The 17,072-nt window shown below is 34.4% G+C and overlaps 1 protein-coding gene across 1 annotated transcript; it reads right to left on the reverse strand.

The window, feature by feature from the left end:
* Positions 1 to 217: 217 nt before the first annotated feature.
* Positions 218 to 15,221, reverse strand: pcyt1ba (phosphate cytidylyltransferase 1B, choline a). The gene is made up of 8 exons (XM_073830810.1): positions 15,095 to 15,221; positions 12,058 to 12,157; positions 8,053 to 8,169; positions 7,805 to 7,956; positions 7,653 to 7,731; positions 7,427 to 7,569; positions 5,732 to 5,920; positions 218 to 5,651 (listed from the first exon to the last, which is right to left on the reverse strand). The coding sequence occupies exons 1-8, from the start codon at positions 15,131 to 15,133 to the stop codon at positions 5,439 to 5,441; spliced, it is 1,032 nt and encodes a 343-aa protein (XP_073686911.1). The 5' UTR covers positions 15,134 to 15,221; the 3' UTR covers positions 218 to 5,438.
* Between the last annotated feature and the right edge of the window lie 1,851 nt (positions 15,222 to 17,072).

Raw genomic sequence — 17,072 nt, forward strand, 5'->3', positions numbered from 1 at the left:
TATGACTAGTTAAACACCACTGCTTATAGAAAAAAGCTGTTCTGAACATACAAAATATGTTATATATTAGATGATTGTGTGTGATGCTGACACTGACACATAAATCATCATAATATTGATCTGTTGACATTCCATGAAGTACCTATAAAAGAAGAACAATAAAGAGATCTTCCAGTACTACTATCAATATGCGTACATGAATCTCAAAGCTGAAAACTGTTGTTTCTGAGTTTATTATTTACATTTTAAGTCAGTTTTAATGTAAAAGAAAAACAAAAAGACAATTTTTACAGTGCAGATTATGTGAATTGAAATGGCTCTGGCATACATATAATGACATACCTAGACAAGACAGGAAGACATTACATGATGTAGGGCTGGTAGTTCGCGCAGCACAGATTTAAAAGAATAGCTCACTCTAAAATGAAACTTTGTTGAACATTTATTCACCCACAGGCCATCCAAGATGTAAATGAGTTTGCTTCTTTATCACAACAGGTTTGGAGAAATTCAGCATTACATCACTTGCTCACAAATGAATTGTATGAAGTGAATGGGTGCCATCAGAATGAGAGTCCAAACAGCTGATAAAAACATCAAAATACACAAGTAAGGCCAGAAGTAATGATTTAAGGCAGGGGTCCCCAAACTTTTTTCTGAGCGGGCCACATAATTTTCTTTTCTTTAATGGGGGGCCGGGTTGGTTTATAAAATAAAATTCCATGGGCCGGACTGACTACTATTATTATTATTATTATTTTATTATGATTTTACCTGTATTTATTATACCTTTCAATGCTAGAATAGTTTATTATTTTTTATGCACCAGACAGGCAAATTATCATTTCTTTTCAAAAGATATACAGGTGCTTCTCAGTAATTTAGAATGTCATGGAAAAGTTCATTTATTTCAGTAATTCAACTCAAATTGTGAAACTTGTGTATTAAATAAATTGAATGCACACAGAGTGAAGTAGTTTAAGTCTTTGGTTCTTTTAATTGTGATGATTTGGCTCACATTTAACAAAAACCCACCAATTCTCAACAAATTAGAATATGGTGACATGCCAACCTGCAAAGGTTTCCTGAGCCGTCAAAATGGTCTCTCAGTTTGGTTCACTAGGCTACACAATTATGGGGAAGACTGCTGATCTGACAGTTGTCCAGAAGACAATCATTGACACCCTTCACAAGTAGGGTAAGCCACAAACATTGATTGCCAAAGAAGCTGGCTGTTCACAGAGTGCTGCATCCAAGCATGTTAACAAAGTTGAGTTGAAGAAAAAAAGTGTGGAAGAAAAAGATGCACAACCAACCGAGAAAAACTTTGGGTAACTGGGAGATGAATGAAGTAGCAGTGCTAGTCATTTAGTCATCGCTCTTTTCTAGCTGGCTCACGCATCACCTGTTCTATCGCGATGACACATTACGTTGAATGTACCATTCTCTTAGTGAATTTTACAAATAATTATACCTATGTTAATAACTAAGGGAAATTTTAGTTTGAAAGCCAACCTTTATTATCAAATACCGACATGATATAAGTAAAACATATTTAAAATTGCATTTTCAAAATATGTCTCTGGCATTGTTCAGAGGGCCGGTCCAAATATGGGGGCGGGCCGCATTCGGCCCCCGGGCCTTAGTTTGGGGACCCCTGATTTAAGGTATCACTTCCAGAACAAGAATTTACAGATAATTTACTCACCCCCTTGTCATCCAAGATGTTCACGTCTTTCTTTCTTCAGTCGTAAAGAAATTGTTTTTTAAAGAAAACATTTCAGAAATTTTCTCCATATAGTGGTCTTCTATGGTGCCTGCGAGTTTAAATTTCCAAAATGCAGTTTAAATGCAGTTTTTGAAGGTCTCTAAACGATCCCAGCCAACGAAAAAAGGGTCTAATCTGGCGAAACGATTGGTTATTTTCTAAAATAAATGTATATTTTACATACATTTTAACCTCAAATGCTCGTCTTGTCTAGCTCTGCGTGTACTCTTTGCACTCGGGTTCAAGACAGTTAGGGTATGTCGAAAAACTTGCATCTCATATTGTCTCCTGCAACTTCAAAATAGTCCTACATCACTGTTTTACCTTTTTTAGTAAAGGTCGTTTGACCTTCTTTGCACATTTAAATTGTAAACACTGGGTTGGTACTTCTGCAGCAATGTAGGATGATTTTGAAGTCAAGGAGAAAATTAGTTTTTCGACATGCCCTAACTGTATTGAACCAGAGTGCACAGAAAATGGATTGCAATTGGATGAGCTGGATGAGCATTTGTGGTTAAAAAGTGTATAAATTGTAATTTTTTTTAAAGGGGTCATCAGATGCAAAACTCACTTTTACATGTTGTTTAATCATTATTGTGTGTTGGCAGATTGTGTACACAACCACCTTACAATAAAAATCCACCCAGTGTTTTTTTTTTTTCATCTTTAAAAGTAATATCCCCTTTTTAAAATCAGGTCATTCTCAGCTTCTAGTTGGTGTGGCGACACACAGACAGAGGTTGCTCCCACAATAGTTGATTGACATGAGCGCTTAACCTTAGACCCGCCCTCTCTCTCGTCATTAACTCCCAACATCTGAGCCACTGAAGATGCAGAGAATTAATGTTACTTTCGTTTTTTTAAAGGAAAGCGCCAATCCAGATGTACATATGCGTCTATGTTTGTGTGAATCATTCGTGATGCAGCTTCACCCACAGCAAAAGTATGTATAAGGTTTTTTATGCATCTTTGCAAATGGCCGTTCTTAATAATGTGCTAGCAAGTTTCACAGCTAAACGCGGCTAAATTCGGCTAAAGTAAACATGATGGCTCATCATCCTACAGCAGAGAGGGGCGGGGCGAGCAGAGCTCATTAGCATTTAATAGACAATGCAACAGAATAGCTCACTCTATAAAGGGCTGATTTGTAAAAATAGTGTTTTTTACACTACCAATGAGAAATTTTAACCAAGGTATGTACTAGACTTCTCATTAAGACCCTAAAGAATCATATCAACTTGTGGAAAATGGGCATCCGATGACCCCTTTAAAGAAAATAACCAATCTTTTCGCTAGATAAGACCCTTCTTTCTTGGCTGGGATTGTTTAGAGCCCTTTGCAGCTGCATTTAAACTGCATTTTGGAAGTTCAAACTCGCAGGCACTGTAGAAATTCCTCAAATGTTTTCCTCAAAAAACATTTCTTTATGACTGAAGAAAGAAAGACATGAACATCTTGGATGACAGGGGGGTGAGTAAATTATCTGTACATTTTTGTTCTGAAAGTGAACTAATCCTTTAACATTAAAACTCCTTAATTATGTACAGTATTTTTCAAACAGTCAGCTTTTCACTTCACACAATGTTAATCGATGAACTGAGTCATATGGATTACTTGTGGATTATTGTAATGTTATCAGCTGTTTGGACTCTCATTCTGACGGCACTCATTGAAAACAGAGAAATCATTGGTGAGCAAGTGATGTAATGCTACATTTCTTCAAATCTAATGAAGAAACAAATCGGAAAATTTTCATTTTTGTGTAAACTATTGCTGAAATATGATATCCCCCAATTTGCATGATTTTTAGTCCCCAAGTTTGAGCTCATTACCATTTATCTAAAGCCACTAGATCTTTTGGATATATTATTCTTAAGACATTTGATTTAAAAAGTGTCATAATTTTGCAAAGAAATTAACCTATTTTGAGGTTAAGGCTGCAGTAACACACATTTATGATTATTAATGAGAACTAAACACATTCATGCACAGACAGCTCAGTGATTGCTAGCGGCTTCCTCATGGGTGTGCTGACACACAGTCATGAGGTGGATCAGACATCATTTTTTTGAGAACAATAAACAGGGATTGATGTACATACAGTATGTTACAATATGTTCCAGTCAGACCTGAGCATTAGATGACAGAACTAGTCCTCATCCTGTTAAACCTTTAGGGCAAATTCAAGTTGCGCCACTTTTGTTTACAATATTTCAGTGTCTATTTTACTTCTGCTAAGTGTCTATTTTTACACTTCTGTTTTATTAAAGGAATAGTTCACCTAAAAGTGAAAATTCTATCATTAATTACATTCACGTTGTTCCAAACTTGTAAGACCTTTGTTCATCAAGAAACACAAATTAAGATATTTCTGATGAAATAAAAATTCCAAGAGCTTTCTGACCCTGCATAAAGGCTCAGAAAAGTAGTAAAGACTGTTAAAATAGTCCATGTGACATCAGTGGTACAACTGCAATGTTATGAAGCTACGAGAATACTATTTGTAAGCAAAGAAAACAAAAATAACAACTTTATTTAACAATTTAAACTCTTCCGTGTCGATTGAACCAGTGTTAATTTTGACAGCAAATTTTGATTTAGTTTTCTGATCTACAGTGGATTTAAAATCTAAAATCTATAAAGAACAAGATTATGGTCTTCTTTTCAATGATGGTTCATACTGATGGTTGTATAGGCTAATTATGCATTCTTTGTAAGAACCTGTTTACCACATCCTTTATTCTTTCAAGCAGACATATTTATATAAGTAAATTTAGATTAATCTTTATCAGGGCTACTAAAGTGATTCAGTCAAGAGCAGTGAGTGATTTTCTTTTTGTCTATCTTTTGTTACTTGATTAGCATCAAAGACTCGGACATTAGCAACTAAATTAGGCTGCTGTCCCTTTAAAACCGAATGCAAGGATGCATTCTGATACACATCTGATATTCTCCCAATTGTTTACATTCACTTAATACGTAATAAACTGTGTTTACGTGAATACTCGTCAAAACTGACAATTCAACATCATTTTGTCTGCAACTCGTGAGTTCTCTTTTGTGTCGTCAAATTGATCCATATATCTGTTTTTCTCTTACTCCCAGATAATGACATTTTTGAACATTTTATAAGATGTGCAGCAAGCGTTCCAGCAGCTATGATACAGTTTAAATGTACAAATGTACACGCAGCAGAATCGTTCTGAATAAATCTCTTCCCAAACCCTTGTTCTCTAACATTACCATCTCGTTTTTATTTATTGACGTAAATGTCAATATATTTTCGTCGTAGTTTTGGTCATTCAAAACGAGTTTTCATTGGTGAAAAAAAACGGGTTTGGAACAACATGAGGTTGAGTAATCAATGACACAATTTTCATTTTTGGATGAACTATCCCTTTAAACTGAATTTGTGGGTGATAAAACAACAAAAATACTAACAGTGGCCACAATTGTTAAATCTCCTCTCAGGATCTGCTTTAGAACTGCAATGGCTTTCAGATATTTGCTGTAATACGAGCATGACTAAACAGGACTTCAACAACCCTGTGCTGTGTACAGTACTTGAAAATTTCCCATGAGGGCAGTTGACCTGTCATCGCTGCCAGTGTGTTATGTGTGTGTAATTGTGGGTAAAGTGCAGTCTATTATGTGTGTGATGGTTTATTCCTCACTTCTCGTCCTCGTCGCCCTCGCTCATGCTGCTGATGGAGGCCGAGGCACCCTTCGGGGATGAAGGTGGTGAGGTTCTGGGCATTGCCCAGCGGGATGGAGGCGATGGAGAGCGGGATGGGGAAAAGTCCCTTGGTGGGCTGTTGCTGGGTGAGCAGCGTGGAGAGAAAGCTTGGATCATACGTCCGCTACGTTCCTGAAACATTTGCTTCTGGAGAAATGGGGAGGTCATGTTTAGAAATATGTAAGTGTGATTGGAAAAAAAGAAAAAGTGATAATAGTCTTGCTTACCCATGTTCCATCTGGACCAAAGAGCTCTAGAAAGTTCCCAATGAATTCTCGTGATTTCTCCTCCCACTTCTGAATGAGATCATGGCTCTTTTCTTCTACTCTATACACAAAGTGCTTGGACTTCTCCTCAACCGTTTTCACCTTCTCTTTCATCCTGTCCACCTGATTCTGCAATCGGTACTTCTTTTCCTGTCCAAAAAGCATTTTTTAATCCCTGTGTTCAAGGAATAGTTCACTAAAAAACGATATTCTGTCTTTAATTACTCACCTTCATGTCTTTCCAAACCTGTAAGAACTTTGTTCATCTTTAGAACACAAATTAAGATATTTTTGATGAAATCCGAAAGCTTTCTGACCCTGCATAGATAGCAACACAACTAGCAATTTCAAGACCCAGATAGGTAGTAAGGACATTGTTAAAAAAGTCCACGTGATATCAGTGGTTCAACCGTAATGTTATGAAGCTATGAGAATACTTTTTGTGTGCAAAGAAAGCAAAAATAACAACTTTATTCAACAATTTCTTCTCTTCTGTATCAGTTTTCGACACGCATTCACGAGAGTATGGCAAAGACTGACACGGAAGACAAAAATTTGTTGAATAAAGTAGTAATTTTTGTTTTCTTTGCGCACAAAAAGTATTCTTGTAGCTTCTCAGATTCTCAGATTTCATCAAAAATATCTTAATTTGTTTTCTGAAGATGATTGGGTCTTATGGGTTCGGAACAACATGAGGGTGAGTAATTAATGACAGAATTTTTATTTTTGGGTGAACTGTTCCTTTAAATGACAAAGATGTCTATATTTATTATGTTTTAAATTGTAGCAATTTTAGTAATTTAACTTTAAACAAAAATTAGAAATGTTGCGCTGAAAAGCATTAATATTGTGAAATAATTTTACTATTCAATATAAGTGCTTTCTATTTTAATATATTTTAAAATGTCATTTATTCCTGTGGTCAAAACTACATTTTCAGCATTATTACTCCAGTCACATGATCCTTTAGAAATCATATGCTGATTTGCTGTTCAAGAAATTATTATTATTATTATTACTGATATTTAAAACAGTTGAGTATTTTTTTTCAGGATTCTTTAATGAATAGAAGGATTCAAAGATCAGCATTTATCTGAAATAAAAAGCTTTTGTAATATTATATACTATAACATTCAACAGCTTTAAGAGACGGTGTAATTTTTTTAAAAGAATTTATAGAAATTAATACTTTTATTTAGCAAGGATGCTTTAATTTGATCAAAAGTGATTGATAAAGACAGCTATCAGTTATAAATAAGCTGAATAAATAAGCTTTCCATTTATGTATGGTTTGTTAGGATAGGACAATATTTGGTTGAGATACAACTATTTGACAATCTGGAATCTGAAGGGTGTGAAAATTCTCAATATTGAGAAAATCGCCTTTAAAGTTGACCAAATGAACTTCTAAGCAATGCATATTACTAATCAAAATTAAGTTTTGATATATTTACAGTAGGAAACATAATGTCTTCTTGGAGCATGATCTTTACTTACCTAATGATTTTTGGCATAAAAGAAAAATTGATCTTTTGACCAATATGGTGTCTTGCAGGCTATTGCTACAAATATATAGCTGTGGTACTTAGGACTGGTTTTGTGGTCCAGGGTCACATTTGAGAATGCTTAGATCCCTTATTAAGTTCATTCACTTACATTAATATAACTGACGTTGAGTTCTTTAGCAGTGTAGCCCCTCTGCAAATTGCGTCTAGCGTACACGTCATAGTCTCTCACTATCCTGGTGATCAGGTCAGACGTTGAGATCCCTTCTGTCCTTTTAGTGGGCACAAACATACCTGAGACACTCACACATGTTAGATCTTTTCTGAAACACAAACACACACATGCTCTTAAGCGAAGGCCGCTTTTTTTTTTTTACCTGCCTCCTTGATATGCTTGTACACATCCTCAGAGCCAGCAGAGGAGTATGGGATGTCATCATGCGCCACAAAGTCAATCTGAAGAATACAAACCAGAGGGTTAACCACAGGGAATTATGGGTAAGGTGCTAGAATGTGACCAAAAACTGACCTTGTGTTTTTCTAAAAACTCTTGGGTCAGGGTCCAAGGCGCGTCACGCAAAACCTCATCGACGTAGCGGCAATGTCTCAATGCCTCATAACGCTCATCTTCTGTCATCACAGTGAAGCCCTTGAACTTGTGAGTGAGTTCATCACTACATACTTAACACACAGAAACACATTTCATCAGTTTAGGACAGAGTTCATAATTCAGCATATACTGCAAAGTCTGGATCAGTAAATTCAACACATATATACCTCCAACTATAAGGTAGGCGTTAGGGAACAGATTCTTAGCCTGCATCAGGGCACGAGCGTGACCAGAATGAAAAAGATCGAAGATGCCATCTGCATAGATTCGTACCGGCCGGTCCACTGAGAATGGAAAATTCAAGATACTTTTAGAAATCATTTACAGAAACAAAAACACACAAAACACAAAAAGTAGTATTTTTATAAAAGATATTCATACTTCTATTCAGCAAGTCCTGCTGAAAAAAACAGCATATGCTGGTTAGGTATGTTTTGGTGCTGGGATGCTTGTTTTAGCTGGTTTATGCTGGCCCTTTGCTGGTTTATGCTGGTCCTTGACCAGCAACATGACCAGCATAAACCAGCAAAGGGCCAGCATAAACCAGCTATGGACCAGCATAAACCAGCAAAGGACCAGCATTAACCAGCAAAGGACCAGCATAAACCAGCTATGGACCAGCATAAACCAGCAAAGGACCAGCATTAACCAGCAAAGGACCAGCATTAACCAGCAAAGGGCCAGCATAAACCAGCTATGGACCAGCATAAACCAGCAAAGGACCAGCATTAACCAGCAAAGGGCCAGCATAAACCAGCTATGGACCAGCCTATACCAGCAAAGGACCAGCATTAACCAGCAAAGGGCCAGCATAAACCAGCTATGGACCAGCCTATACCAGCAAAGGACCAGCATTAACCAGCAAAGGGCCAGCATAAACCAGCTATGGACCAGCCTATACCAGCAAAGGACCAGCATTAACCAGCAAAGGGCCAGCATAAACCAGCTATGGACCAGCATAAACCAGCAAAGGACCAGCATTAACCAGCATTCCAGCACCAAAACATATCTAACCAGCATATGCTGTTTTTTTCAGCAGGGAGGACACTTGATGAGTCATTTATGATGTTACAAAAAATGTATATTTCAAATAAATGCTGTTCTTTTGATCTTTCTATTCATCAAAAAAATCCTGAATAAAAAATATATTAGTATTCAGAAAAATACTGAGTAGCATAAGTGTTAGGACTGATAATAAGATGTAAGGCTGGGTAAAAAAAAAAAAGTATTTCTCGATTTGAATCGATTGTCATTTTTACGAAACGATATGGAACATTCTAGCAAACCTCCCATCCAGTAAATCGCCATAAGTTTTGATCTTTGTTACATTTGATAAGAAACAAAGTCTCAAATTTCAAATTCTGTCGATTTTTTCTCAGTATTCAAACAATAAATGCCGTTTTGGCGCTGTTTAATGTGGAGAGACAGATCTTCAAGAGATCTTCAGTTCAAGAGAAGGGCAGCGTGAACTGATCATCTCCTTCGTTTTAAAACCAATTTCAGCACGAGATAAACACGAAAAAACCTCCTAAGGTATGCCAACTTACCGAAATCTGTATCATGTCTTAATGTAATCGCTCATTCAATGTTTTAACCGCGAAAAGACCTAAATATAAGAGCTTGTAAACAATATGTCACGTAACGTCACATTTACCTCAGGAAAAAAACATACTCGGTGATTAAAAACTCGTTAGTCAGCTAGAAAAATGAACTCTAGAGAGGAGCATTTTGCTTAATATATGTCTATATAACATGTTCATTATAATTTTTTACTGTTATTCAATGTTTAATTTATGTTTGAATAAATCTGTCAAGTTTTTTTATGATAGCCACCATTTATACGTTTATATTTAAAAAAAAAAACGAATTGGAGTAACGTTAGAAACAATTGTGTAGCCTAACTGTAACTTTATTATTATAAACTTAAATGAGTGTAGGCTAATTTAAGCGTTTTTGTACAAATTAGTTAATTTTAGCCTTCAGTATTATAGTATTGTAGTACCAACTGACTCTCATGTATATTTTGCAGCATTAGTTGAGCATTTTCTTTCTTTGAGAAAATTAAGCATGTAGCTACTGTCCCTGATTTATATCCAAAATTACTAATGTCATATCGTATGCTTGTGAATTAGATTTAAATCAAATCGTGAAATTTGTGTGAAGAGCTCCAAATCAGAATATTAGAATGATTTCTAAAGGATCATGTAACACAAGACTACAGTATTGGTGCTGAAAATTCAGCTTTGCAACACAGGAATAAATTATGTTTTAAAATATATTAAAATAGAAAACAGTTGTTTTAAATAGCAATAATATTCCAAAATATTGCTATTTTTACTGTATTTATCAAATAAATGCGGCTTCGGTGAGCATCACAGACTTCTTTCAAAAACATTAAAAATGCTGTTAGTCAAAATTCTGGCCAAGACAGAGTGAAAGATATGAATAGAGCGGGCAACGCCATTATTTTTCACTGTTCACTTTTACCCTCACAGTTTTACAAACTTAAAATAGTCACTTTCTATGTCCTTGAAGGACATCACAAACTATTCAACCTTTCTTCTTTTGTCTCTTCTCCACTATAGCAGAGCTCAGTATTCATTGGCCAGCAGAGCTCTGGTATGTGAGAGCTTTGTGAGCCGTGACTGAGAGAATCTGGGTCACAGAATGAACAGGGAATCCCTGAATCTAGTCTTGCAGGGTCCAATCCCAGTGGTGGACTATCCTAGAAGCAATGTGTGTTCCTCTGACACTGATATGGGATTAGTTTAAGTAGCTTAATTTATTAATGTTTGATGGGATTTGCAAAATGGGTCCAAAAGATGAAAACAAATGTGTTCTTCAACCAAAAAGAATTTTCAAATGTGTTAATTTTTTTACACACTTACACAGTTTATCATGTACTTTTGTTACTTTTTAGTAAATCAACTACTACCTGTACGAATCTTAGACTTAAAGTCTTGCTTGTCTATAGATTGTTAATAATTATACAGTCTTAATATATTGGGCAAAATATTTTACAAATATTAAACAAATATATACAGTACACTACCAGTCAAAAGTTTTTGAACAGTAAGATTTTGTATGTTTTTAAAGAAGTCTCTTTTGCTCACCAAGCCTGCATTTATTTGATCCAAAGTACAGCAAAAACAGCGCAATTTTGAAATATGTTTACTATTTGAAATAACTGTTTTCTATTTGAATATATTTTAAAATGTAATTTATTGTGATCAAAGCTTCATTTTCTGCAAAATTACTCCAGTCTTTATGATCCTTTAGATATCACTCTAAAATGCTGATTTGCTGTTCAAGAATCATTTTTATTACTATTATTATCAATTTTTAAAACAGTTGAGTACATATTTTTCAGGATGCTTTGATGAATAGAAAAATCCAAAGATTAGCATTTATCTGAACTAAAAAGCGTTTGTAACACTATACACTATACCATTCAAAAGCCTGGAGTCAATATATTTTTTCTCTTTACAAAAGATTTCTATTTTAGATAAATGCCGTTCTTCTGAAAAAAAAAAATAAATCTTCTCAGCTTTTTTCAACATAATAATAATAATAAATATTTTTTGAGCAGCAAATCAGAATATTAGACTGATTTCTGAAATCATGTGACTGGAGTAATAATGCTAAAAATTCGGCTTTGAAATCACAGGAATAAATTACATTTTAAAATATATTCAAATAGAAAACAGTTATTTTAAATAGTAAAAATATTTAACATTTTTTGCTGTACTTTGAATCAAATAAATGCAGGCTTGGTGAGCAGAAGAAACTACTTTAAACAGCTTTAAAACATTCAAATCTTACTGTTCAAAAACTTTTGACTGGTAGTATATGTAACAGTCAACCTTTTCAGGTTGAGTTCAAAAGAACAAAAAGTATTAAAACGATAAGTTGATTTCTTTATAAACATCTTAGTGACTTAGTTATATAATAATCAAGATAGAATGAATAAAGTTACAATCTTTAAAAAAGCAAGTTTAAGTTAAAGTTTAAGAGCTTGAGTGCATATGTCTGAGTGTCTTGTACTTTATGAAACAAGCATCTTCAATATTTTTAGGTTATAGCCTAATAGGAATGACCTTATGACAAAGATAACTTTTTAACTTGGTGTTCTGTTTTGTTATGAAAACTGAACAGGGAAAGTACAGACTGACCAGGCGTCCCGAGTCGAGCTTGCTCTACAGTCAGCTTCTCATGTGGCGCCCGACACTCACAACTCGTCTCTGGGGTAAATATGGCCGGTTCTATAAGCGTCTGTAGAGAAGATTGAAGAATATATTGATTTGAGACACATGATAAGAAATAAATAGACATTGCAGCTTCCCAAATAAATCACTGTTTAAAAAATCCCGCTGAAAAAACATGACATCCTATTTACCCTTCTCAAAAATGTTTCCATTTTTATACGAATAGAGGTTATTATCTGATGTATTGATTTCAAGACAATCTGTGTAACAGCCTCTTTACAGCGGGTATTGATTTGTCCAGTAAAGGGTTCTCTAATGTCACTGACTTAAGACAAATCATTCATCCGCAGCACAGAGGGGGAGACAGACACAGACATACATAACACGCATATTTCAATCTGTTCAAACCTCCTTGTGGCTTATAGCACAAACAGAGAACAATAGGCTCACAGACACTGAGACACCACATGGTTCTGAATTAGCATTTCAATGTATGGCATTGTAGCAGGAATTTTATTTTCTGTCTTTCAGGGAGTTTATAATGAAAGTGCAGAAAAATATTCACTCATATGTACCTTAAGTAATAAATGGAAAGCAAAGTTACATTGAAATTTTTTTTTTTTTTTGCACATCCGAAAAAAGATTCAATCAGTGACTCAAAAACTGTTATATGAGTTTTGTGATCTGTTGAGCCGCTAATAATAGCTGGTACATGTGCATATATTATATATACTAAATTCATAAAACAAAAATGGAAAAGGACAAGAAATAGCAAGCATACAAAAATATCAAACCATGTTTTTTTTTTTTGTGCCCAACAGCTCAATTTAAAAACTTTATTCTTATTTAAAGGGTTTTGTCCACTTTAAATCTATATATTGTATTATATTATAATGGGTTGACTTAACTTAAAGAGGAAATTAATTCTTGAAACAACAAAAATGGAAAAGGGAACAATATCAAGGCAATGTTTATTGTGTTCAAAATGTTTTTTTTTTTTTTTGTCATCATTTACTCAAACTTGTATAAGTATCTTCTTTTTTTTTGAAGAATATTGGTAGGCAACAGTTGCTGGTAGCCATCGACTTTCATAGTATTATTTTCCATATGCAGTTGAACTCAAAAGTTTACATACACCTTGCAGAATCTGCAAAATGTTAATTATTTTACCAAAATCATACGAAATGCATGTTTTTTTTTATTACTGACCTTCATAAGATATTTCACAAAAAGACGTTTACATATAATCCACAAGAGAAAATAATTCTTGAATTTATAAAAAAAATGACCCTGTTCAAAAGTTTACATACACTTGATTCTTAATACTGAGTTTGTTACCTGAATGATCCACTGCTGTGTTCTTTTTTTTTTCTTTTTTTTTTTTTTGTGATAGTTGTTAATGAATCTCTTGTTTGCCCTGAACAGTTAAACTGTCCGCTAATCCTCCAGGTCCCACAAATTCTTTCCAACAATGACTGAATGATTTTGACATCTATCATTTGACACTGAGCAAAACATTAAGAGCCGGAGAGTGAAAACTTTTACAATTTGAAGATCAGGTTAAATTTAACTTATTTTGTCTTCTGGGGAACAAGTAAATATATTCTGTAGCTTCTGAAGGGCAGTATTAACTGAAAAAATATCTTCATTCTGTTCAAAAGTTTTTACCCCTGGCTCTTAATCCATTTCGTTTCCTTCTGTAGCGTCAGTAAGCATTTAAACCTTCTGTAATAGTTGCATATGAGTCCCTCAGTTGTCCTTAGTGTGAAAAAGATGGATCTCAAATTCATACAGTCATTGTTGGAAAGGGTTTAAATATGCTGAAAAACTTCAGAATTTGTGGTACCTGAAGCATTTTTCTGAAGAACAGCGGACAGTAATTGTTCAGGACAAAAAAAAAAAAAAAACACAGCTGTGGATCATTCAAGTAACAACACAATATTAGGAATTAAGTGTATGTAAACTTTTGAACAGGGTAATTTTTTATAAATTTAACTATTATTTTCTCTTGTGGACTATTTATGTGTCCATGTGTTATGTGTATTATTTGTGGTCTTTTATGTGAAATATCATATTAAAGTAAGTACTAAAGAAAAAATAACACCCATTTTGTATGATCCCTTTTATTTTGGTAAAATAATGAACATTTTGCAGATTCTGCAATATTTTTACTTCAGCTGTACTATGTAAGTCAACTGTTTGATCATCAACATTCTTCAAAATATCTTCTTTGGTGTTCAACAGAAAAAATAACCTCATACAGGTGTGGAACAACGTGAGGGTGAGTAAATGATGACAGAATTTCATTTCTTTAATAAAAATCAACCTTGTGGCATCTTCCTAGTGTTTTAGTAAACATGGGGGCGGAGGCACCAGATGCTGTTTAAATGAACTCTGTGCCAAACACATTACAAAAATATTAAAAAACTATTTCTGCATTAACCTTCCAGTGACCTTTGGGACAATAGTGACCATCTGTCTATTCAGGAAATGCCCAGTGAGAGCTTCCTCCTGCAAGAAACAGATCCAGCTGGCACATATGCATTCACATATCCAATGCAATGTAGGTGTGACATCTGATTACTCATTGGAGGAAAAATCTCCATGGATTCATTCCCATAGCAACGGAGACAGTGTTTCGAAGGATGCTGGAGACCTTTCCCAGAATTCTGTACAAGGTTAGAAGGAGGAGCAACATCACAGAAGGGCAACCTGCTGATAAATGCAATCTGGATGGTGTCTGTAACATTAGCTCAGCACCATCCCACCAAAGCACTGGCTCTAGCACTTCAAAACAACATCTGGTAGACGCAGAGGATTAAAGCAGCATTATGACATGGCATTAGAACAAAACAGCTCACTTTAACTGCAGTTTCACAAGCTCAACGTCACTGGGACAGCAGCACAAAAAGACAAAAACAGATAAACAGGCTGAAAACAAAGAAAAAGTGATCCTCTGCATTTCCCAGATGCCCTCGACGACAACAAAACACATATATCTCACCGTTCGTGGCAGTGGACAGGTATGTTCCAGCTCCTCCATGATTTCTGGAGGGTCCAAGCCAAACAGGATGTGACTCCACCTGTACCTGACTCAGCATCAGTCTGGAGACGCTTTTCTAGCCGTTAGCCGAGCCGCGGTCAGGGATGCTCTACTCCAGCCTGGGTCTAGATCCCGCCCACTCGCTCTTGTCTTCCTCTCAGCCTCTCCCAGCAGGACCCGCCTCTTCTTGGCTGTAGAAAGAGGCGCTTGACTCCTCCCTGTGCCCCCCCAACACACACACACACACAAAGGACCTCAGCGATGGCACAACAACAACAACAAGGAAGAGAGAGTCGATGAGGGCAATGGCAAGTCTGGGGAGGACCAATCAGCAGACATGCTCTCCTGTCTCATTTACATACCGGAGTGTGATTGGCTGAGCTGGCTATAGCATCACTGTGAAGCCGCTGCTAAGCATCTCTGACTGTTCTTCATCTTCCTTCATCATTGTGGTGCATCACAAAGGCTTGCTGAAAGAGATAACAATTCAGTGCAATAATAGAGTTATTTTTATATCATGTGATATTTTTTATATATATTGGAATGATTTAGCTTGCAGCGCTGAAGAGCTTGAATTTAAGTTTCAAACAGTTTGAACTATAGGTTTAACCATTTTAAGATACAAAACAAGGACCTTAGCTGATATATATATATATATATATATATATATATATATATATATATATTTTTTTTTTTTTTTTCATATTTTAAATGGAGGTTTGCAATAAAAAAAAACTGTAAAAATAGACCAATTTCATTTGATTTATAGCTGTAACATATCACAAACAATATGCACTTAATAAATTACTTAACAATAAAATAATCTAAATATACACTACCAGTCAAAAGTTTTGGAACTGTAAGGTTTTTAATGGTTTTAAAGAAGTCTCTTCTGCTCACCAAGCCTGCATTTATTTGATCCAAAATACAGCAAATAACTTTTTTCTATTTGAATTTATTTAAAAATGTAATTTATTTCTGTGATCAAAGCTAAATTTTAAACATTATTACTCCAGTCTTCATTGTCGCATGCTCTTTCATCATTTTAATATGCTTATTTGCTGTTTTTTTTATTATATCATCAATATTTTTCAGGAGTCTTTGATAACTAGAAAGATCCAAAGATCATAATTTTCTTTTGTAACATTATACACTATACAATTGAAAAGCTTAAAATCAGTATTTTGTTTGCGAAAGAAATTCTAGAAATTAATACTTTTATCTAGAAAAGATGCTTTAAATTGATCAAAAGTGATGATAAACACATTTATAGTGTTACAAAATATTTCTATTTCAGATAAATGCTGTTCTTCTGAACTTTCTAATTATCAAAGAAATCTGAAAAATTTGACTCCACTGTTTTCAAATTAATAATAACAATAAATGTTTTTTGAGCAGCAAATCAGAATATTAGAATGATTTCTGAAGAATCATGTGACTGGAGTGATGATGCTAAAATCACAGCAATAAATTACATTTTAAAATATATTCAAATAGAAAACCGTTATTTTAAATAGAAAAATATTTCAGAATTTTACTGTATTTGGGATCAAATAAAAGCAGGCTTGGTGAGCAGAAGAGACTTTGAAAAAAAACTTACTTGTCAAAAACTTTTGACTGGTAATGTATTTATGATGATATAATTAATATTCATAAGTAAGTTTAGTAAAGTTTTGAAAACATACACTATTTACTACTTGAAAATTTAACAGTTTAATGAAAATCAATTATTGCAGGTTTGCAAAAAAAGGGAAAAATGGGCAAATATAATTTGCTATATTGGTATTAACACATTACAAACAATATCCAATTATTATATTACTTAACAATAAAATAATTTAAGTGTATGATATTATAATTATATATATATATATATATATATATATATATATATATATTAAAAGAAAAAATGCATCAAAACTTTATTTTTTATTAATAA

This window comes from Garra rufa, chromosome 24 (assembly GCF_049309525.1).
Source record: "Garra rufa chromosome 24, GarRuf1.0, whole genome shotgun sequence".
Lineage (NCBI taxonomy): Eukaryota > Metazoa > Chordata > Actinopteri > Cypriniformes > Cyprinidae > Garra > Garra rufa.

What these genes read in the sequence shown, in the direction of transcription:
- pcyt1ba (XM_073830810.1), bottom strand. Translation starts at nt 15,133, where the DNA reads ATGGAGGAGCTGGAACATACCTGTCCACTGCCACGAACG. An exon ending in AGCTCGACTCGGGACGCCTG is followed by an intron (nt 8,170 to 12,057) that starts GTCAGTCTGTAC and finishes TTCCATTCTCAG; the next exon opens with TGGACCGGCCGGTACGAATC. An exon ending in TTGGTCCAGATGGAACATGG is followed by an intron (nt 5,652 to 5,731) that starts GTAAGCAAGACT and finishes CCATTTCTCCAG; the next exon opens with AAGCAAATGTTTCAGGAACG.